The sequence below is a fragment of the Hibiscus syriacus genome, unplaced genomic scaffold (genome assembly GCF_006381635.1).
Source record: "Hibiscus syriacus cultivar Baekdansim isolate YM2019G1 unplaced genomic scaffold, ASM638163v2 tig00109921_pilon, whole genome shotgun sequence".
NCBI lineage: Eukaryota > Viridiplantae > Streptophyta > Magnoliopsida > Malvales > Malvaceae > Hibiscus > Hibiscus syriacus.
Genome location: NW_024062528.1, coordinates 36,547 through 58,931, shown reverse-complemented (window position 1 = coordinate 58,931; position 22,385 = coordinate 36,547). Strand labels below are relative to the sequence as shown.

Genomic DNA, 22,385 nt, shown 5'->3' with positions numbered 1-22,385 from the left:
CCTAACAGTTGAGGCTTTGAACAATGTTTACTATGACAACCCGAGTTAAGAAGTTGCCATGGAGTGCACTAAACTTGACCACGGATCGAAGCAAACTTCAGAAGGTGGACGAGTTCCTAGAAAGCATATAAAATTGCAATTGCAGTTCCCACATTGTAAATCAAAAAAAAGCAAAGAGATCTAGACTATTGTCTAAGAAGATTCGAAGGTTGTCTTCATTGACTGGTCAGAAGCTAGGTGTGGCCGTCAAGAAACCAGTAGTCGAGAAGCCCAAAGGTCCTGTAATAGCTTGTATCACTCTGAAGTTAGTATTCAGCAGGATAAAAGAAGCATTGAATGGCTTCGCACGGCAATCGCAGCGATCTTTAACATCAGGCAATTCATGAGTAAGCGATCTAAAACAACATCGAAAATTCAACTAAGAATTCGGCAGCTGGTAGTTAGCCTTTTTATCTTAAAACCAACAGAACAAACGACATTGGGTGGTTGTAGAGGGAAACTGTTAAAAGGACTATGAAGGATGATGAAGAACACATTTAATTCTAATAGGATGAAGCCTTTGTCCTTTAAATAAGGTCTAATATTTATATCAAGAAGTTATAAATTGAATTAATATCGTCTCTATAATAAAATTTTACAATATATAAGTAAATTAATCGATTAATAGATGAAATATTAATAATCATATAAGAAAAATACATGACAACTAATCAAAATCACTAGTGAAAGAAATTACTCAATTATCGAATGACGATAATAAAGAAATTGTTTTTCATTTTAAATTTTTTAAGGCATAATGTTAAAATTAATCCTAATATTTGTCTAAATGAATATTTTGGTCTTGGTTTTTAGCACTTTAGCCCCTAAGTTATTATTTTTGGTCAAAATGACCCTTACCGGATGTAAACCGTTAATTGACTAACAATTAATGTATGTTGTTGACGTGATATTTTCACATGTATTGAATTATCGGTGTAACACATGTCACGTCATTCAAAATGATGATATGTCATGTGTTAAGTCATCAATATAAATACATGTGAAATTGTTACATCAATAACATACTTTGATCGTTGTTTAATTATTAGTTTACATCTAACATGGGTCATTTTAATCGAAGATTAAAACAATGAGCGCTAAAATGCTCTAAAAGAAATCAGAACTAAAGTAATCATTAAGATACGTTAGGGGTAGAGATTAATTCTGGCATTATACCATTTTTTAAATCTAATAAGTTTTCCAAAAGCAATTGGGCCGTAAAACATGATCCAGAAAAGCCCAAAATCCAACCTTTAACCTTAGAAAGGAATCCTAAAAACCCTAAAAAGGATTCCATAAATTTGATATATTTATTTCATTCTTGCCGCAACTTTTGTGTTCCTAATATAAACCCTAGAAGCCAACAGGTTATTTTTCTATTATTTTCGCAGTTTTAATAGTTCATTCTTTATTTTGTTTGATTTGTTTTTGAGTATTTCAAATCTTACAAAGGAGGTTCATTTTGTGGTGAATCTGGTGCAGTGAGGTGCAGAGAAAATGGTGACAGCTCCAGGACAGTTGATCTGGGAGGTAGTGAAGAAGAGCAATTGCTTTTTGGTGAAGCAGTTCGGAAGAGGAAATGCTGGAGTTCGGTTCAGCAAAGAGCTTAACAATCTCTACAATCTCAACTCCTACAAACACTCTGGTATTCTTTTGATCCCAAAGTTTTCTCTTTTTCCTTATTCATGGACGATTCAATGATATTGATCTTAGGCTTGTTGCAAAAGAAATGATATTATTGAGTAAAAGTGAAATAGAAAATATGTTATATGCATATGCAATTGTTTTGTATGTATATTGTAATTGATGTGGAACTTGTACAAGTTATCAAGTGATCTAAAAGAAGTTTGTGGTTGTCTAGATGATGGTTTCAAGGGGAAACATGAATTTATCACTTGTATTAGTTGTGATGTTGTATTTGTATTTTATTTATTGTTTAATCTCTTAACTTTTCCCGATTCTGAACATTAGAATATGTCCTCTGGTTTTTAATTTTCTTGTTTTTGTTGGATCCGTGTAATTTTAGGGTTGGCAAACAAGAAAACAGTCACCATTCAGCCAGGGGACAAAGATCAGTCTGTTCTGCTGGCAACCACCAAAACTAAGAAACAGAACAAGCCGTCGGCCTTGCTTCATAAATCTGTCATGAAAAAGGAGTTCCCCAGGATGGTGAAGGCAGTAAAAAACCAGGTATATTGGGAGAGCCTTTTGAAAGATATCCATTTATTCTTTTTCTAGGTTTGCCTATTGATATTTTGCTATTTTTCATTATTGTCCTGAAGAGAAAAAAGTCTTATTTTTCTTTCTTAATAATGTTGATGATGCTGAGAGAAGTCTTTTTCTGCTTATCTAATATTAGTTCTTAAACAACTGGCAGAAGTTGTTGGATTACTTGCTTGAATGATGATTTGTCTGGATCTGTGGTTTGCAGTTTGTTTGCATTTTCGAATTTAATTTTCGATGAAGCAATAACATGTAAAAAGGATCCATTTGTTGGATTCTTCTGTGAAAATTACCTGTGCTTGTCTTATGTCCCTTTTTTAATTTGTCTAGAAGTGTAGTTTGCTTACATAACCAAATTTAATTTTTCTTGGAAGATTTGTCTTGCCTTGATGAAGCAATAACATGTAAGAAGGATCCATTTGTTGGACTCTTCTGTGAAATGTGCTTGTTACGCTTGGCTTCTGAGCATCCAAAATTTAAACAATTCATTTTTGATGAAAAGCATTTTAGAATACCATTCCAAATCTGCACTATGTGTGTGTGCATGTGGAATTTCACCCCCTCTAAAGTTCATGTAGCTTGGTTACATGCTTGCCCTTGTATTATGTCCCTTTTGAATGTCTAGAGGTGTGGTTTTTGTGTATATCCAAATTTAATTGTTCTTGGAAGATTGTCTTGCAGTGATGAAGCAATAACATGTAAGAGGGATCTATTTGTTGGATTCTTCTGTGAAATGTAGTTGTTGCGCTTGGCTTCTGAGCTTCTGAAGTTTAAACAGTGCATATTTGCTGAAAAGAATTTTATAATATAATTGAAAATCTCTCTGTGTGCGTGCATGCATGCATATGTGCTCAATTTCCCCTCCAAGGTTTATGTACCTAGCTTATGTCATGTTTGTTTTTGTATTATGTCCCTATCATACAAAAGAGGAAAGGACTTAACACAAGGGCAAGCATAACTTAAGCTAGTTACGATAACTTCAGGGGGGAAATTGAGCATATATATATATTCAATGATATTCTTAAATTCTTTTCATGAAATTCTGTTGTAGATTTTTTATGATATTTTGAGACACACGGTTTCTTTGTTTTCAGTAATGCTCTTCCTATTTAGTCTTAAGTTGTCTGACCATAGCACATTCCAATTGCCTCCTAATGCTCTATGCTTTTACTAATTGCAGGTGACAGACAACTACTACAGGCCTGATTTAACCAAAGCAGCCCTAGCGCGACTGAGTGCTGTGCACAGGAGCCTGACAGTTGCCAAGTCTGGTGTCAAGAGGAGGAACAGGCAAGCGTTGAATATCCGTAGCAGGAAGTAAGCTAGGCAAGTTTAAGTTGTGTTGTGCCATGGTTTTCATTCTAGACATTTCTTTATTACACCGAATTTTGAAGTTGCCTTATTGTCAGTCTTTGTAGCTGGGGTGGTGGATTTTTTATCTAGATTGTGAAGCAGATATTCATGGTCATTGCTGGTTTCTTTTCCAAGTTATATAATATTGTAGCATTTTGAGCATTTTCCTGTCATTATCTTGTTGGCATTGTGATCTTTAAACGTATTCATGAATGTTTATATCTTTATTGTACAAAATTATTTTGGGTAAAAGTTATCTCACTCTTGACTGAAAATGATCTCCTTGAACTTGTATTATTATAATTAAATTATGATTGGTAGAAAGAGAAATATTATAGAAGATAAAAGCCTTATATCATAACCAAGATTGGAAGTTTTACTTATTTATGTGTTTTGTATACAAACTTCAAAACAAGTTTTATTATTATTATTTGGTAAAAAAAGAAACTTGTGATCTTAATAATAGTATTCCAAGTTAAAAAGATAAACAAGGTTAGGGTGGCGAACACGGTTTTATTATGGCATTAACCAAACTTTCATAGGAACCTATATCTGTCGGAATGTTGAAAAGTTCCAAGTCAAAGTATTCCTTTTGCCGCACGTTCCCTAGTACTTACTTTGCTTATCCAAGTTTAATACGCCAACCCTTATAAATGTTTCATCAATGGCTGCAAACCAGTCATTTCAACTCCAGATATTCTTCTTTGGTCCTCAAAGCACACATGTAAACCATGTCTGTCAACAAAACTCTGGCTTTTGACAATGGCGACGAAGCCATCAAGAGCAACGTTACTGATACAAACAGAAAGTGGAGACGGTTTAACCAGTGTTTCTCCTTCAAGGAAGTTCAGGTTGAATTGGTGTCGTCATTAAAAGACCTCGATTCGACCAAGTTCAAGGTTGAGATCAAGAGATGGGCTAAGGCTGTTGTGGCATATGCTCGTCAAGTTAGTGGGAAGATTCGGGAGTACCAAGAGAAGTGACCGACGACATGAGAGCTCCTGAAGCTCTCATCACATGCGGTAGCTATGGCTAGTTTAAGGCTGAAGAACTGTACATCTGAGATTATGAGAATATGTTGATGATATCCAACTAAAAATAAAAAAAAATGGGTTCAAATCTTTGGGTGATATAAAGTTCAAACCAATCCTGTTTGCCTTGTAAACAGTTTTTCTTCTTATCGATGCATTGTTTTGGATTCTTATGTATATAGTTTTATTTGGATTTTTGAGATTCTCTGAAATATTATGTTTCTTTTGTTGAAATACATTGAGAATTTTATTCTGCCAAAAAAATTAATAAAAAAAGCACTTGTTTTGAGATTCAACTGATTTGAAGATAAACAACTGTTGCAGGAATCCCTAAAAAAAACTATTACTTGAATTTACATGAGGAAAAAACGAAGCAAAAAGCAAGAAAAAAAAGATTAAAAGCAAAACCTATACATCTTTGTAAGTCAGCTTAGGTTCAATGATTGAACCTTCCGTTGCCTTTGTCGATTTTTGTTTCGACAGGCGATGAGTTCGATGGAACTCTAGGAGACCACCAACCAGTAGTTTCTGCATTAATCTGATTTGTTTGTTCTATCAGATTTCTTTTTCGGAACATATCCACCAAATGCCTTGTCTCCCCCAGAAATGCTCCTCAAAAGCTGTTTAGAACACATGTCTTGCGCTTGTGTTGCATTCTTCATCCGCTTCTCTCTCACCCATGCAGGTTCCTGACATGAAAAAGAGGTCAGTGCTTTGCATACTCCTACTTCTTCGAACTAATACGTGCTTGACTAGGAGGAGATACCTCGGGAACAAAGCGGGAGAATCCGAATTTAATCAATAGAAGAACATGTTCCATTACGAGAATGGCTGCAAGGCCAGGCTCGATTTTCCATTTTCCTTCCTGATCGTATAACCATACTAAGAGTGCAGAATTGGTGCATATCGACATCAATATTAGGAACTGAAATTTGAAGTTAAAAGATATCAGTAAATCCCATATGCTAGTGTTGAAAGCAGGTGTATTGGCACCATAGTTTCTTAAGGTAAAAAGAAAATACCTGAAAAATGTTCAGCCAAGCCCCAATTGTAGCAGCAGCTCGTGGAACAGGCCGTCTCAAAATCACAAGCAGCTTCAGGGCATCCGTTCTCATTTCGGCAATGTTGTTCTATATATCAAACTATCGAGTTTAGTTTAGATTATTAAAACTGAAATCAACATCAAACCATAAAACACAAGTCGTGAAAGCACTGTTAAAAGCGTTGTATACCAAGGCAGAGAATGCAATGCAAGGGGAAACGCACAGGCAAACATCATGATCATTCCGAACTGTAGTGTCAACTCCAAAAAATCTGCACGTGGTTTAAACTTTCACTAAGAAGAAGAAAAATCTACATCCCGTATGTTTTTCTCAGGTGGTGCTTTATAGTCAAAGTAATACATCCAATTGCTTTCCGAAAGTGCAATTAGTTTAAAACATATTTGGCACATTACCATCAAATAGCCCATCTTCCAGTTCTTCACAAATGCTTGCGGAGTATGTGGGTTTCATGTACTCTTTCTCTACTCTGGTAGCAAATTGTATCTTTCCAGTTGAACCTTTCTCGCGTTTTTTCTTGTTTCTTGATAATAAAGATGCATTAGAGTGAAATGTCAACTTATGTGGTACACTGAGATGCATTAGAGTGAAATGTCAACTTATGCATTAGAATCGGAACATCTTACCTAACAGCTCTAAACTTTTTATAGTTGTACTTCAGATACGGCAAAGAATTTTCCAAAACATTTTCCAACACCTAATGACATTTTGCAGTTCAAAACCATTTGAGTCCAAGATGTTGCAAGGTATTAGTACAAAGCAACGAAAAACAATAGTCGTCTTTACCTCGTAAAGAATGAGACGCTGGATCAATACTTGGCGAAGGGTCATTAAGTTGCGATGTAAAAGAGCATGATAAAAAACCCCAATATATGATTGCATAAAATAAAGACCAAACACCTGAAACATAACTATTATCCGTCAAAAAAAAACTTCTCGACATGGAAAAAGGGAAAACTAAATTGACGTATTACTTCCTAATCGTACTTTGTAGACCAAGCTGTCAGCTTGATATTCAGTGCTTTCATTGTTTTCATGCTTGATGAGTCGGATTGATAGCTTCCCCCCGATCTTTGTGAAGTACTGAATAGCCAGAAGATAAACTGCAGTTAAACCGAACCTGACACCAAAACACATAAAGTTAGAAACCGTGTGATTTAAATACTATAGAAGGAAAAGAACTCCCAAAACAGCAATTACAGTTAAAAGAAAGGAAAGACTTAGGATCTTACTTCACGATATCAGACTCGATGACCTCATAGAGATGAGCATAAGCCAACTCAAAAGGCAATTGAAGGCAAATGATACTCAAAATAACGATAACATCATTCCTGAATCGTCTGAGATAACCAAACCATTCGTATCTTTGCAAATCTTCTTTCTCTTTTGTTTTATCTATTCCCGAATCTTTTACAAGTTCCATGGGAGGCTGTAGGCAGTTCCACTCCCTCCCTGATAATTTATATCCATGGCTTGCTCCGACAGAAAAATTAAGATGCCACCTAAACGACCCCGGCAGAGAGAGAGAGAGAACTAAATAAGAAAAGCTGAAGAAACAAAATTGTTATTTAGAAAGGTGGTTTTCTATTAATATGATATCATTTTACCTGGCTGAAAGTGCAGAGTTTTTACGTTTCCAGAACTGGAAAAACAATACTGCCCACAATACTATGCTTATGAAGAAAGCAGGGAATACTAGTAATTTTAAAGATCTGGATAAATCAATACACCCAAGAAACTAAATTAAAACCAAGGATGAAGCAGTTCAACTAACGAGAAGAAGGAAAGGCGACGCTTACCCGAAATCAATAAAATGCAAGATAAGACCAAATGCAGCTGGAAAAATCATCCAACGTGTATACATTCCAAGAAAGGCAAAATAAACTGCAATCTACCATGCAAAAATTCCTTGATTAAGCAATAGACTAACTACAGCAAAAAACAATATGCAAGATGCTGCTAGCATGAATCTATAATTACCTTAGTCCCGTAATAAACATATATCTCATCAATTGGTTGAGCTGTCAAGTCCCACCAATTTAATGCCCAACTCCGAAGTAGTTTCTTCCTCTTTGTTTCATCTACAGGCAACATTTATTGTACTTCAGCACTTATAGGCCATCAGAACCGTAGGAAATTTGCTAGTAAACGTAACAATGAATACCATGTAAAGGGAAAACTTGTTTAACAATTCCTTCAAGTTCCAACCTCTGCAGTAATGATTCCCCAGGTTCCCATTGGATCTCTTTTCCATCAAATTTTAAAGTTATGTCTGAGTTCTTCTTATTAACCTGTAAATATTCCATCTGGTTACTGGTATTCGGAGAGTAATAGCAGATTCGAAGACTTCTTTACATACACTACGGCACAAAACATCCTTCCAGAAGGGAACAATTTTCACTATATAGAGAATATCAAAACAGTAGATATCCGAATTGATCCCATCATATGCACTGGCCGCTTAAAACAACTAAAATACAGAAGACAACCTACAACCATTGCTCATTTCAAACATGAGCTGATAGTTGAGTAAAATAGCATAAAATTCAATAGAGATTGCATCTCATTGAGGAACATGCATTTGTATTTGAATTTGACTGCAACGAAAAGGAGAAGCACTGTAAAATAAAGTTCAACATAAACAAAGAGGTGCCGATAGATAAAGAAGCCATACAAAGTTAATTTTTACTGCCTCCCAATGAAGACCTGTAAATGTAGACTAAATGTCTCATAAAGAAGTAATGTTAATCAAGAAATGGAAAAGTAAGATGGGAGTACATTAAATAACTCACAGTTTCATGTATCAAGTGACGGTAGCACTGGAAACGTTCACACCAACTGAACAACGAGCCATCAGGTTGCCGCATGAAAGCTTCAATCTCTTCCCACTCAAATGGTAAATCAACTCCTGAAGTGCAGAGCTTCATTAGCTATTTTCAGCAAACAAAGTGTATAATCGGATTGAAGGAAGTAAAAGAAACCGTTGAACCATCAATATCTAAGCCAGAGAATTATTACCAATATGAGTGGTCTTCTTCATATGCAGCCTGGCTGCTACTATTCCCAAAGTCTCTAATGGTGCTGCCAGCTGAAAGAAAGCAACTTAACTCAAGATTACTTTATATACCATTCCCAGTCACTAAAGATTCAAGAATGAATTTCGACAACAAACTAAATTGAGCAATAAAGCATAATAGGCAATAAATTCAACTTTAAAAATAACATTATACATTGTAAAAAAAACATGTTTAATCCAGCTCTACCAAGCAAATTTGTAATGATCTTTTTATACTTCTCAGGGGAAAATGAGGGTTGGAGGGGTGGTCCTCAATTAAATGCATCCCATTTTTCTAGCAAGGAACCTTAAGTAATTAAGACCATGGAGTTTCCTTTCATTGAAGGAAACCATTAACATTAACTAGGATACAATAAACTTTCCCATAAAAACCAGGATTGCATAAAAGGAAATTTTTGTTGATAAAAATGTAAATTACGACATATTTGCATGTTCAACACAGATGCTAAAACACTTGGCAGGAGCCAAAGGCAAACTTTGTACATCTTCTATGATCATTGTAGATTAACCTCATTTTTTTGATTAATTGTAGATTAACCTCAACAACCAGCAGATGGAGACAAACTATTAATGAAGATATTTTCAAGAAAACACAATACGGAAAAGGACAAATGATTCCATGGGACAAAGTAGAAAATGTTCAAACTTGAAAGAAAAAGGAAAGAAAGAAAGAAATCAAACCTTGATAAATTCATCATGGAGGCCAAGAACTCTTTCAACGATAAAACCCACATTTCCGAACTCATTGACAAGAACCTCAACACAATCATAACCCTCGTTTTCTAATTTGAGGTTCCTTCTGGGAACCACCACAGCAATCTCGTAAACAATAGGGTCTTCTTCTTCAATCCCATTCATTTTCCAGGGCCCAAATTCAAAAAGAAAGAGAAGCACCACCTGAATCTAGACCCTGTAGCTCAAAAGAACCAATGAGGTTTAAAAAAGCAACCTATTTAGGATCCCTTCCTGCCATCGACCTGCATTCGAAAGTAACGAAAGGTGAAATCTTTACTTTCGTTGTAATGACTAAAAAAAATGGGGTCTAAGTGTCAACTCAAAAGGGCAAATCGGTCTCTCTAATCAAAGAGAAAAAGGTGTCTACTTCGAGGCAAACCAACCTAAAGGTTTATTTCCTTTGGGATCAACGAAAAGGTTAATGCTTTCAAAGGACAATAATTTTCTCCCAATACTGAGATAAGGCCTAAATTGGTTACTATTTTCTACCTTTTTACCCTAATTAATAAAGCAACAGATGAGAGTGTGGGGGGGGGGGGGGTGAAGTGGGTGGCTGTCTCTTTAGCTCTAAATACCCTATTCAAGAAGCAATTTTTTCTTTCTTTTGTTAAAAAAACTAGGCACATATACATAGAAGAAAACTACATGTATACATATTGGTACATAGCATAGGATAAATCTATGTAGTCGGCTATTGGGGAAAAAGATTCAAGCTGAAGACAGAGAGAGACAGATAGGATGCTTTAACAAGAAACCGCCACGTCATACGTGACTTGTCACTTTAGCTTTTGTTTGTTTGTATTTTGGGTGAGTCCGGTTTGGAAGTACGTAATCCTCTAAAGGCACGACCATATAATGAATCTAACGATGAACTAAGCAATGCCAACCATGAAAGGCACGGCCCTTTATGCTTGTTTATGTTCTTGGTTTCTGTATCTGTAAAAACCAGAGAAAAATATCCTTATCGCCACTTGGCTGATTTTCCAGTCTATTATTTTGTGCTGTCCGGTTGCTGCAATTAGCTGCATACGGTGTTGAAGATTGGGTTCACGAAAGTGATTTTTGAGATTCATACATCATCATTCTCTTGTCACCTTAGTTTTTGGATATTGACGGCAGCAATGATGCGTGTTCTTTTAACCGAGTTGCAGAGCATTCATATCTGGTAAATAGATATTGCTTTCGGAAAAGACAATACCTCACAGCAGATATATAGGACAAATTTGTGAAAAAATTGTAGAGCTCAGAAATAAATAATATACCTTGGAACAACCCCACTTAGCAGAGCCTTAAGAAATTACAAGTACAAAAGGAGTGTATTTGCAATTCCAAGTTGTAGGAAATAGACAGCAGGAACTTTCCAGGAAGTAGGGGATCGGTTTGGTTTGCTTCGTTTCGTTTGAGAATGAACTCAAGTTGGTAATAGAGCATATGAATGAACTACAAGTTTCACCAGGAAACACATCCCTTTCCAAAACCTCCAACATTGAATTCAACCTACTGATAATGAGTTCAAATTTATCATGAGATTTATCTCCTTTATTTGAATTTTTGGCAACTTATTTTGTTTATTTATCTGATTCTGAAATGGTTAGATAATTTGAATAATGTAATTATTGTCTTATATTTTTAGCTGTCATACAAATCTATAAAAAGAAAATGTTAAGTAAAAAATATATATTAAACAAAAAATAATATTTTCGGACTTGTATGAAGTCAGAGACATATGACATCAAGTCGAAGGCATACAGTGTTGAAGGCTTCTAATATTAGAAGTTATAATATTGGAGTCCGTAGATTTGTAATATTGAATGTATATAGTTTCAGTGATTGGCCGTGGGGATATTGAGATAGTTGTTGTGTTCTTAAATATTTTAATTTTTTATATAATGTAAGTATATTTTTATATTTTTTATTAATAATTCAATTTTATATAATAAAATTTTATAATTCTATTCTTAAATTTTTAAATTTTTTTTTTGAATAATGACGAGGTCAACGTATCACATGTTTGAATATCTAATGCACTGCAGATTATCCAATAACTAATCCACTTTTGCATCAGTCATCACATGCTCACATATCAATTTCCGAGAGTGGAAAAAAAGAATCCATAACGTGAGCTTAACTTGATTATTTTATATAACTGTTCTTAAAAGTCTACCTCAGTAATATTTTGTTATTTTTTTCATTTTTATTTTATTGTAAACTTTTATGTTATATTTAAAATTTGATTGAATTTAATGCGATCAGTTAATTAAATATTAATTTAAATTTATAGACTTTGTATGATGTATTTATGCACATATGATAATTAGATTTGAATAAGGGGATTGGAATTAGAGATTTTATAATTTTTTTACAAGTTTAGAGATATTTTTTTAAAAATCATAATTATAAGTTTGAGAGTATCTAACGGTTAGTCAACACGTATTCGTTTTGAGTGGTTAATAATTTTTTAATGATTGTAATGAATCAAATAGTTAGAATGTTAACATAAAAAATAAATACCTATTTAAGCGAAAAATATTTTAAACACTTAAAATAAAAAATGGACACTTATTATTTGATTAAGCTTTTTAAACTGAGTTTATGGTTTTTTTAAATGTATATTGTACTAGTTTATTTGAATTATTCTCTAATTACAGATTTATTTGGTTGAAATTTGAAGGCCCAAAAATTGCATGTGAAGTTGAGCCCACCCTGCCTTTCAACCTTCGTTGGTTTTTTTTTTTTTTTTTGTTGATCCAAAGCATAAACAAATTTGACGAAAAAGAAGTCGAAGGCAAGAATCAAAACACACAAAATTACCAAAATTCTCTCAAGTTCAAAACTTCTCTGCGAACATTCAAAGGACTCCACCCATGGGAAATACTGAGAAGCTCTTGAACCAGATCATGGACCTGAAATTCACCTCCAAATCGCTGCAACGCCAGGCCAAGAAGTGCGAGAAGGAAGAGAAATCCGAGAAATTGAAAGTGAAGAAGGCGATCGAGAAAGGAAACATGGACGGCGCTCGGATCTACGCTGAGAACGCTATCCGTAAGCGCACTGAGCAGATGAACTACCTTCGTCTCGCTTCCCGACTCGATGCTGTGGTCGCCAGGCTCGATACCCAGGCTAAGATGACCACTATCAACAAGTCCATGGGTAACATCGTCAAGTCTCTCGAATCTTCCCTGGCCACCGGTAATTTATCATTCAAAGTTTCAATTTTTAAGTATTTATATGAAATAATACGCTATGGATTTGTTAGCATTGCTTTCATTTTTTAAAATAAATTTTATTTTGATATCAAAATGGTAAAGTTTAAGGGGTTTTTTTTGTATGATGCAGGCAATTTGCAGAAAATGTCGGAGACAATGGATAAATTCGAGAAGCAATTTGTGAATATGGAGGTCCAGGCAGAGTTTATGGAGAGTGCTATGTCCGGCTCTACTTCATTGTCCACGCCAGAAGGTGAGGTCAACAGCTTGATGCAACAAGTGGCTGATGATTATGGGTTGGAGGTCTCTGTTGGGTTGCCACAGCCTGCTGCTCATGCCGTGCCGACCAAGACGCAGGAGAAGGTTGACGAGGACGATTTGTCGAGCCGGCTTGCAGAGCTTAAGGCTAGAGGTTAAAAATATTAAGGGGCGGAATCCATTTGAATGCGCTTGTGATAAGACTGATATTTAGGATTATTATTTATGCTTAAAGATCTAGTTGTATGTGTATATAATTACTGAATTGGGTTCCTCTTTCGATTGTTTCGTCTTGTGCTTGTTTCATATAAATGAGCTGTTGCCTTCTGTGTGAACTTCCACTGTAAAATTTGCCCGAAATTCCTGTGTGAATGTAGGCATGTGGGATGATTTAGTGTTTGCGAATGCATTGGTAGAGAGGTTTGCTAGTTTGTTGTTGATGCTTCCGGCCAAGATGTTTCAGCTTAATCGCATGATTAAAGAAGGCATTTATGCTTCTGAAGGTTGTGGTTCGATCATTTATTCATCAAGTGAATGGATTAGGTAAATGCTGTTGAAACAACGGTTGAATGCAGTTCAATGATGCTCAAAGATCTTGTTCTGTGTAAATCTTGCTTATTCAGGCTATGTTTTCCGATGTCATATGTCGTGCTTGTTCCCTATAAATGAGTTGATGCCTTAAGTGTGAGTTTTGACTTTAGATTTTCCTCTAAATTCCTGTAAGAATGTGGTATATGAGATGATTTGATCTGTGTGAATGCATTGGTAGGGAGGTTGGTATTGGTGTTTCTGGCTTTAATCCTATGGTCAAAGAATGTTTTGATTCTTGTGATTGTGAGGGTTGAGAAGTGATTCAATCATTTATTGTTCATCAAGTCTATGGATTAGGTTAATGCTTAATGTTGATAATTATGGAACTCAAAGAGTTAGGATCTTTGATCTTAATTTGCTCATTTCCATGGAAAAAAAACTTGCTAAACACTAATCCATTTCTTTACTAACATCAAATAGCATGCCAAAGACAACAGAATCCAATATACATGTATATATATATATATAATGGTCTGGACTTTTATTCTCTTTGCATTAAAGGGAAGGGGATTTTTGACAATCCTCCAAGGCTAGGCAGAGGCTTTTGAGACACTACTGGTAAGCCTTTGAAATCCTTTCTGCACCTTCTGAAAGAGTTTAGGAGACTGAACACGAGACAGACGGAAACCGACCGAATCAAGATACCATCCGCTTCTCCCGTTGAACCCCGAGATTCGTCCTCCCTCTACGGAGAAAGAGAATGGTGACCCTTCTTCAACTCCGTACGGACCAAACGTTCTTCGGTTACTCTTAAACGTGAGTGATCGAATCACGGGGCTACCACCATGAACCACAGGACAGTAATGACCAGTTACACTGATTAAGAATTCTTCAGGAAATTTCACCTTAATCTAGATAGCAATTTAAACAATCAATGATTATAACGAGTATAACACATCAAAAGAAAAAAAACGAAAAAAAAAGGTTCTTAGGCTAACCTCAGCTGTCTTGCTTCCTCCTACACCGCCGTGTTTCTCTGCCGTAACAGGCTTACCATTCTTATCGTAAATCACTTTAATCGAGTCGATGCAGCGATCGTAAACGAGTGTGATTTCTCTTACGCCGTGATAAATCCCATCGTCCCAAGCAGTTCCACCATTTCCTCCCCATGGTCCTACCATCACACTCATCTTTTTCTTACTGCTCGACTGATAGTTCCATATGCAAAGTTAACTATATGTCCAATTATCTAAGAAGCCAAGCAAGGAGAAAAGCACAAAGTTATTTAGGATTTTCTCACCATATGAACCAGCCGAAGTTGGAAGACAAGATGCTGAATTGGGATTAAACAATGAGGTTTGATCTTCGATGTAAACAAAGAAGATTTAGTTTGTAGTGGAAAATAAGTGGTGCTAATATCGAAAGAAACTGGAATCAGATGCCAGTTCCAGCACTTTCCGAGAATTGGGAATAATGCTTTTGCCTTTTTTCTGGTTCGTCAATAAACATTTCCAGAATTAATTCTCAATTGGTTTAACGGGATGGAATATTAGTCTTTGATCAGAATTTCAGATATTAAGGTTGAGAACAAAGAAAATTAAATCGGAAGGGATAAACCTTTAATATTACCAGATTTGGATTAATCGAATACCAATGATTATACTAACAAAAAAAATAACATTTTTATAAATACATATCGAGTCAAATAATTCAATTTGAATAAAAAGTAATTCAGCCAACGAAATTGAATAAAATTGTAATAAAAAAAATATCAAATCGAAGAAAAAGAAATAGAATGACAAAAAAACACGAGCGAAGAAGAGAAAATTCAACCTTTAAGAAATATCCCAAGTACATATGAGTTACATACATGGAACATGTTAACATCCATCACATATTCATTTTTTTTTTCTCGCAAAATAAATTTTTATAAAGTAAATTATACTGTTAAATTTCACATTGAGTTCCTAAGAGATTAAAAAAAGTTTGGGTGGTAGAGGTTAGAGTTTCTGTTGACAATGGCAATATTCTTCATAAACAATGACAAGAAAGTTGGAAAGGAAGATACCTAATCGGAGAAGGCGACAAGTTTCAGAGACTTTAGTAATCGAACTGCTCATGTGGTACGATCATCTTCCTCATGGAATCTTGGTTTACTTTCTGGTTTTGGTGGTTCAAAATCAAGCTTACCTTCATCAAATCTCGACGAATTTCACGATAAGTTGTTTGCATTATTTCAAAACATAAAAAATATTATAATCATTAAAGGTCTTGAATTCGAATATACCAGATATAAAAATATTTGAATATCTAATGATTGAAAATTTAAAGTGCAATTGTCAACTTAAACATAATGAATGATCAATCTAATAATTAGCGTTCAATAAAAACATCACTATTTGATGTAATAATTAGAATTGCACGGCAATTGTGTTAATGAATTCAAGCATGTGAATGAATTGGGGGTCAACTTTTAAGATACGAGTAGATTTCAAAAGTTGAAATAATTTCAGAGGGCACGTTTCCCAACATGTTTATCCAGTTTGGTAACCGTAGATGTCCTTGCGTTTGAGGTCCCTAGAATTTCGGCCAAACACATCATGTACACCCATTGACAAAGACCGTTCATTTAGGGATGTATATGTGATTTGTCCGAATATATTATCAATTATAAATTATTCGTTTAATATATAAATTATCACTTTTATTTAATTTTAATATCTAAATTTTATTTTATTTTTTAAAATCATATTTAATATTTAGTTAAAATAACAATTTGATACACCGTTGTTGAAAATTTAACACCAATATTGATGGAGGATATAATATAAGTATTAAATTCAGTATAATAAAGAAAGATTCACACTATAATTGAGTGGCTAAACTTTTAGTCATTAATATAAAATGTATCATATTCCAATCTTATTATCATCGAAAAATATTTATTTTGTAGTGATACTGTCATATAAGTTAAATAAAAAATGTGGCGAAAATTAACTTAAATGGGTGGCTTAATTCAATGGTTAAGTGCCTTACATCTCATGCAAGTATTCTAGGTTCAATTTATTTTGGCAGCAAAAATAATTTCTTCCAAAAAAAAATTTAAAAGTACCAAAAGATAAAGGGATGTGGAAATTAAAAAATAATTAGAAAAATTGACATGTCATGACAAATCAATATATGGTGGTATCAAATTGTAATTTAAACTAAACATTAGATATTATTTTGAAAAAAATAAAGTTTAGGCACTAAAACAAACAAAAGTGATAATTTAAGTACTAAACTTATAATTTACCCTTTTAATATTTACTTAATAAGAATAATTTAATTAGTGATATGTTTCAGTATAATCATATTCATGGTGTGTTTCGTTATACAACATATGTGGCATAATTTTTCTTCATTTAGAGATTTATTACCAAAAAAGAATCAGAGAAATGAAATAATTAAGATAATAGAATACTTTTATTATAATTGTTAAAATCATCGTCGTGGATTATTAATAGTTTTGATAAAAAAATCTTATATATTATATTTAAAATAAATGAATTAAAATCGTGAATAGTTATTAATAATTTTAGATTTAATTAAAAAAAATAAGTATAAAGTTATATCTCTTACGTAGTTTACGTATTTAATTTGACAATTTTTTTAAAATATTTAACTTAAATAAGAGATATAATTTAAATTATTTTTAGTTCGTATCATAATTTTATTAAAATCAATGATAATTATCGAGTTGAAATCTTAAATTTAATTTAATTTTATCATTGGATTTAGAAAAAGAAGTATAATATTGCTTAACATTAATCTCTAATGCATAATTTAGATGAACAAACGACGCAGCACCTCTTACACTTCGACGAAACTGTCCGTTAAAAAAACGTGCTTCCTTGTTTACTGTCCAAGATTTTAGGGCTACTTATTACAACCGCCAGAAATGTCAGAAACAATGAAGACAATTAAGCACGTGTAGAGGCTGTGGCCGGCGATAACTTCAACTCTCTATCTATAAAGTCGTCTACAGCTTTTTTATAAAGCAGACAACTCAAAGGGCACAGTTGGAGTGGCGAGCGTTTGGACATTTCCTCCGCTATCTCTTCAATCAACTTTTTTCAAGCTTGATTTTTTCCATGAAAACAAGCATGGGTTTCTCCAAGTTGGTCTCTTTGGTTCTGATACTTCATCTCCTTAATCCAATAGTCGTTTTTTCATCGTCTTCAAGCTCTTCCAATGGGTTGTCTGAAATCCCTAAAAAGTTTCTCAATTTCGCTAAACGAAAGGAGCTCGTTGATTGGATGGTGGGAATCAGGAGGAAAATACACGAGAATCCTGAATTGGGGTATGAGGAATTTGAGACTAGTAAGTTGATCAGATCAGAATTGGATAAACTGGGTATTCCTTATAATTACCCTGTTTCAGTCACTGGTGTTGTCGGCTTTGTTGGGACCGGTAAACCCCCTTTTGTTGCTATAAGGGCAGACATGGATGCTCTCCCTATTCAGGTTTGAAATTTTTTCAGTTTTTCACATATTTCTGGGTTAGTGTTGTTCATCATTGAGTTTTGATCAACTATAACTTCCATTAATGAGCTGTTTAAATGTGCAGGAAGAGGTGGATTGGGAGCACAAGAGTAAAATTCCTGGAAAGATGCATGCTTGCGGGCACGATGCTCATGTTTCCATGCTTCTTGGTGCTGCAAAAATACTAAAAGAGCATTTTGAAGAGTTGAAGGTGTGTCGTGTTAATTTTCTCTTGCTAAACTTTATGCTTAATCGTTTGTTTTATGATTAAATTATCTGTCTGCTGCTCATATTTTGCATTAGTAATGGTACCAAATGCCATTTCACTCTAAGCAGATTTTGATTGTTGATTTGTTTATCAGAAACCGATGTCATTGAGCCTTTAAGTTTGGTTTTTAGGCCTCTTGTTGATGCTTATAGTATGTTCCGAGTCGAACTGAAGTAATCGTCGATAAACCGACTGCAGAATATAGCTTACTGTCAATTTAGCCTGTGATTCTGTTGTTGGTATCAGTTTGCCTACTGATTTTCACATTGTGCTCCGACGGTTTCAAGTGTGTTAGGCCTGTTAGCTTCCATGTTTCCCTTATGAGGTACTTGATGCTGTTTGGTTTTGTTTCTTAATCAGGGCACAGTTGTTCTTGTTTTCCAACCGGCAGAGGAAGGCGGTGGAGGGGCAAAGAAGATGTTAGATGAAGGTGTGTTAAACAATGTCGAAGCAATCTTTGGACTGCATGTTACGCATGAGAATCCGATCGGAACAGTGGCCTCCAAGTCGGGTTCTTTATTAGCTGGAAGCGGCATATTCAATGCTGTAATAAGCGGAAGAGGAGGCCACGCAGCGATTCCTCAACATTCGATTGACCCAATTTTGGCAGCCTCGAATGTTATTGTCAGCCTACAACATCTTGTGTCGCGCGAAGCTGATCCATTAGATTCCCAGGTACATTAGTCCTTTGCTTTCTATGCACATTAGGAAATGATTTGGCTCATCTTTTTGCCTCCTTTCTTCAAATGCGTCCTTTTTTGCGACACTATTTCCTTGTAGGTGGTGACAGTTGCAAAGTTTCAAGGAGGCAGTGCTTTCAATGTTATTCCAGATTCCGTTACTATCGGAGGGACCTTCCGAGCATTTTTGAAAGCGAGTTTAGTACAACTTAAGAACCGGATCGAGGAGGTAAATAGACAAGAAAAGCTCTGTGAATGACTGAAAGTTCCAAAAGAGGTTCATATATGTTGTGGTTTTACTATCTCAGAAACCTGATTTACTCAAGTTGACAGGTTATCAAAGGGCAAGCTGCCGTGCAAAGGTGCAATGCAACCATCGATTTTCACGATAAACCGGTACCCTTTTTCCCTCCGACGGTCAATGATAAGGATTTGCACGAGCATTTCCTGAACGTTGCGGGGGATATGCTTGGCAATGACAAAGTTAATGACATGAAACCATTGATGGGATCCGAGGATTTTGCATTTTACCAAGAGGCGATTCCCGGTATTTCTTTTTCCTTGGAATGCAAGATGAGAGCAGACCAAAGCTCAGCTCAGTCCACACGCCACACTTCATGATCAATGAAGATGTTCTTCATTATGGTGCTGCTCTTCATGCATCATTGGCTACCACCCATCTCCTTAAAGCAGAGTTGAAACTTCGTTCCACACAAGGCAATTTACATGATGAACTGTGAAGATTCTTTACTGTTTTAATGGAGTTACACTTGTATTGAAGGATTCTTTCTTTAAAAAAAAAAAGAAATATAAAACTTATTAATGTGATAATTAAATCTCTATTTTTTAGAGAATTTGTTTCAAGATTATCCGTGTAAAAAAATGTGAAACTAAATATTTATTCTTTAGTGGCTAAGGCAAAATCTACTAGTCAGTGAGTAAAATTAGACTTGATTTTAAAAATTTCAAATAAAATTTAAATGATAAAATATGATTCGTTAACTCGGTTAATTTGAAATTATTAATTCAACTAATTAAAATATTAACTCCCAACTTGATCAAATTAGAATCGCTCCTCTAATATTATAAAATATTTATATAACTTCAATTCCAAATATTTATGTACCTTCAATTTCTAATTTTAACAATAAATTTATTTTTTATAATTTAATCTCTTAATTTTATGATTTATTCAATTTATTTTTTACTATAATTTATTTTTTCAATTTCTTTTTCTCAACTCTTTTATACTCTCATCAATATTTTTCTCCAAAATTCATTCTTTAAAAATTTAAATTATAAAATATTTTATAATTTTGGGTATCATTTGATTTATTTAATAACATCATAAAATATATATGATCAGAAAAGTAGTTAAATTTGATCAATTTATATTATAATATTATAATTATTTATAATTAAATTTTAAAAATAAAAAAAATTAACTAGACTCTAAATAAGATTCAAATATTAAAATATAATTCGTCAATTTAATTAATTTAATTTTTTTAAATCAACTTAATTGAATACCAATAGTCTCAACAACGTCACTAAATGTATTAGAAACTACCGTACCATGGTTCTCCAATCATGTCTACTGCCTGGCTTTATTCCATCATCTTCACTTTCAGTCACACTACTCATTGTTTAAACTATTAGAATGTCAAACAAATTGTTGATGTTGGCTGCCAAGAGAACCCCACTATCAAGATTCCACACACTTGTCTCCAAATGTTTGTGATCCACTATTTCAATAATGACAGTTAAGAGTGGCACTATTTGAAATTGTTATTATATGATTATTATATGCAAAATATTTGTAATAATACTTTTTATATTATCTACAATAAATGTAACGCAACAAAAAAAAAACGTAACTGTAAACACAACTTTAATCTTTGGTTGTATATGCTCCTGGAAAGCATCATAGACCTCCACCATTATATTTTGTTTTTCTTCTTTTTGACCGACGGAATCAGTACCAGTGGGTTAGGCCGATGATGATATTTGCCTATAAAAAGTGAAGCCCAAAATTGAAGCTTTTGTCATCATTTACGCTTCCAGGGTCATTTTAAGGGTGTGAATGAATATTCATTCTCATTCCGTCGATCATTTTAAGGGTGTGAATTAATAAATTTTAACTAATAAAATTATATTTATTTATTTTTTGAAGTGTTTGTATTTAATTAATATTTGTTTAAATTTTTAATATTTTGTTTGTTTGTTTTTATTTATTTATTTTTGAAAATATTTATGTTCATTCGTTTAGAGTTTGCGAATATATTTGTTTAACGTTCGTAAATATATTCCTTCTTGTTCTAGATGATGTGTGAGGTGCAGATGATGGGTGGTTCTGCGGTGCGGCGCCTAAAAAACGGCTAATATACGGCGTGACCGGTTAAACAAGTGACCGGTTAAAATTTAGACCGGTTATGTTATATTATTTAACCGGAAATATTATAAAGTACAATAACATACTAGGTAGCGCTTATATAATGTAATAGGTAGCGCTTATATTTACCTATTTTATAAGTAAACCGGTATATTTATACCGATAGCATTGCAAATTTACCTATTACATTATATTATATTGAAAGTGTCCATACTTTTTATAAAAAGGATCGATACTTTAACAGTGTTTCATGTTTTCCACCTACAATATTAATTTAATAATTTAATTTGCACAAAAAATTATTTGATTGTTTTGATATTTTATAAAATAATATTTAGAATTTTTAATTTAATAATAATATATATCGTAACGTAAAAAATAAATCATTAGACGCCTATAATTACTAAATATAACCACTACCTATTACATTATATAAACGATACCTATTACATTATATAAGGGCTACCTATTACATCATATGTTTACCTATTATATTGAAAGTGTCCATACTTTTTATAAAAAGGATCGATACTTTTTTTTAAACTTATGTAATTTATGTTTCAATTTTTTTAACAGTGTACTGCGAATTTAAAATGATAATATACTTGTAGTTATTGTACATACCTAAATATGTACTGCGAATTTAATGTTGTACCCACCCTTTAACTACCACTACCAATGCCACATCCTATTGAAAGCAGCACGACAGAAACATGTTCAAAATGAACCTTCGTTTACATATCCATCAACTCCTGGAGCACTGAACTTGCACAACAAAATTTTTGCCATGGATAATACTGATGTAGACAATGTTAAGCCAACCGAGGAATGCCATGAAGTACATAATGTTGATGAATCTGACAGATTGGTTGGTCAGCTCTTCTGTTCACGTGATCAAGCTTGGCACTTTTACAAGGGATTCGCACGGGAACATGGGTTTAGTGCACGTAAGGAACAACACGGCTTGACGTGGAAGGGAATGTGAAGACACAAGAATTTTGTTGTTCCA

At 34.0% G+C, this 22,385-nt stretch overlaps 4 protein-coding genes, 2 non-coding genes and 1 pseudogene across 9 annotated transcripts; 5 read left to right on the top strand and 2 right to left on the bottom strand.

Annotated features, from left to right (window-relative positions):
* Positions 1-9,949, bottom strand: part of LOC120210248 — a 21,983-nt pseudogene extending 12,034 nt beyond the window's left edge.
* On the top strand, positions 1,334-22,385 carry LOC120210247 (60S ribosomal protein L28-1-like). 3 transcript variants are annotated; one of them, XM_039209013.1, is made up of 6 exons: positions 1,366-1,406; positions 1,492-1,684; positions 2,066-2,229; positions 3,443-3,610; positions 16,077-16,079; positions 22,371-22,385. In XM_039209013.1, exons 2-4 carry the CDS (start codon positions 1,537-1,539, stop codon positions 3,581-3,583), a joined length of 453 nt encoding a protein of 150 aa, XP_039064944.1. In that variant the 5' UTR covers positions 1,366-1,406; positions 1,492-1,536; the 3' UTR covers positions 3,584-3,610; positions 16,077-16,079; positions 22,371-22,385. The 3 variants fall into 3 exon arrangements, with proteins under 3 accessions (XP_039064943.1, XP_039064944.1, XP_039064942.1); XM_039209012.1 differs by lacking the exons at positions 16,077-16,079; positions 22,371-22,385 and having other exon boundaries at positions 1,334-1,406; positions 1,522-1,684; positions 3,443-3,638; XM_039209011.1 differs by lacking the exons at positions 16,077-16,079; positions 22,371-22,385 and having other exon boundaries at positions 1,370-1,406; positions 3,443-3,638.
* Positions 2,643-2,732, top strand: LOC120210279. Its single transcript, XR_005524493.1, has one exon. It is a non-coding gene; the product is annotated as a small nucleolar RNA R24 (small nucleolar RNA).
* LOC120210280 lies at positions 2,937-3,026 on the top strand. The gene has a single exon (XR_005524494.1). It is a non-coding gene; the product is annotated as a small nucleolar RNA R24 (small nucleolar RNA).
* Positions 12,301-13,247, top strand: LOC120210244 (ESCRT-related protein CHMP1B-like). The gene is made up of 2 exons (XM_039209007.1): positions 12,301-12,707; positions 12,855-13,247. The coding sequence occupies exons 1-2, from the start codon at positions 12,383-12,385 to the stop codon at positions 13,139-13,141; spliced, it is 612 nt and encodes a 203-aa protein (XP_039064938.1). The 5' UTR covers positions 12,301-12,382; the 3' UTR covers positions 13,142-13,247.
* Positions 13,972-14,878, bottom strand: LOC120210245 (jacalin-related lectin 19-like). 2 transcript variants are annotated; one of them, XM_039209009.1, is made up of 3 exons: positions 14,814-14,878; positions 14,512-14,721; positions 13,972-14,424 (listed from the first exon to the last, which is right to left on the bottom strand). In XM_039209009.1, exons 1-3 carry the CDS (start codon positions 14,814-14,816, stop codon positions 14,104-14,106), a joined length of 534 nt encoding a protein of 177 aa, XP_039064940.1. In that variant the 5' UTR covers positions 14,817-14,878; the 3' UTR covers positions 13,972-14,103. The 2 variants fall into 2 exon arrangements, with proteins under 2 accessions (XP_039064940.1, XP_039064939.1); XM_039209008.1 differs by having other exon boundaries at positions 14,512-14,726; positions 14,813-14,844.
* Positions 17,576-19,770, top strand: LOC120210243 (IAA-amino acid hydrolase ILR1-like 4). Its single transcript, XM_039209006.1, is given in 6 exon segments — positions 17,576-18,018; positions 18,122-18,247; positions 18,665-18,979; positions 19,085-19,213; positions 19,318-19,531; positions 19,534-19,770. Coding segments are annotated over 6 exon segments (1,347 nt in total). The 5' UTR covers positions 17,576-17,646; the 3' UTR covers positions 19,725-19,770.

What these genes read in the sequence shown, in the direction of transcription:
- LOC120210247 (XM_039209013.1), top strand. Translation starts at nt 1,537, where the DNA reads ATGGTGACAGCTCCAGGACAGTTGATCTGGGAGGTAGTGAAGAAGAGC. An exon ending in CAACTCCTACAAACACTCTG is followed by an intron (nt 1,685 to 2,065) that starts GTATTCTTTTGA and finishes GTGTAATTTTAG; the next exon opens with GGTTGGCAAACAAGAAAACA. An exon ending in TGAAGGCAGTAAAAAACCAG is followed by an intron (nt 2,230 to 3,442) that starts GTATATTGGGAG and finishes TACTAATTGCAG; the next exon opens with GTGACAGACAACTACTACAG.
- LOC120210244 (XM_039209007.1), top strand. Translation starts at nt 12,383, where the DNA reads ATGGGAAATACTGAGAAGCTCTTGAACCAGATCATGGACCTGAAATTC. An exon ending in CGAATCTTCCCTGGCCACCG is followed by an intron (nt 12,708 to 12,854) that starts GTAATTTATCAT and finishes TGTATGATGCAG; the next exon opens with GCAATTTGCAGAAAATGTCG.
- LOC120210245 (XM_039209008.1), bottom strand. An exon ending in GAGGAAGCAAGACAGCTGAG is followed by an intron (nt 14,425 to 14,511) that starts GTTAGCCTAAGA and finishes ATTGCTATCTAG; the next exon opens with ATTAAGGTGAAATTTCCTGA.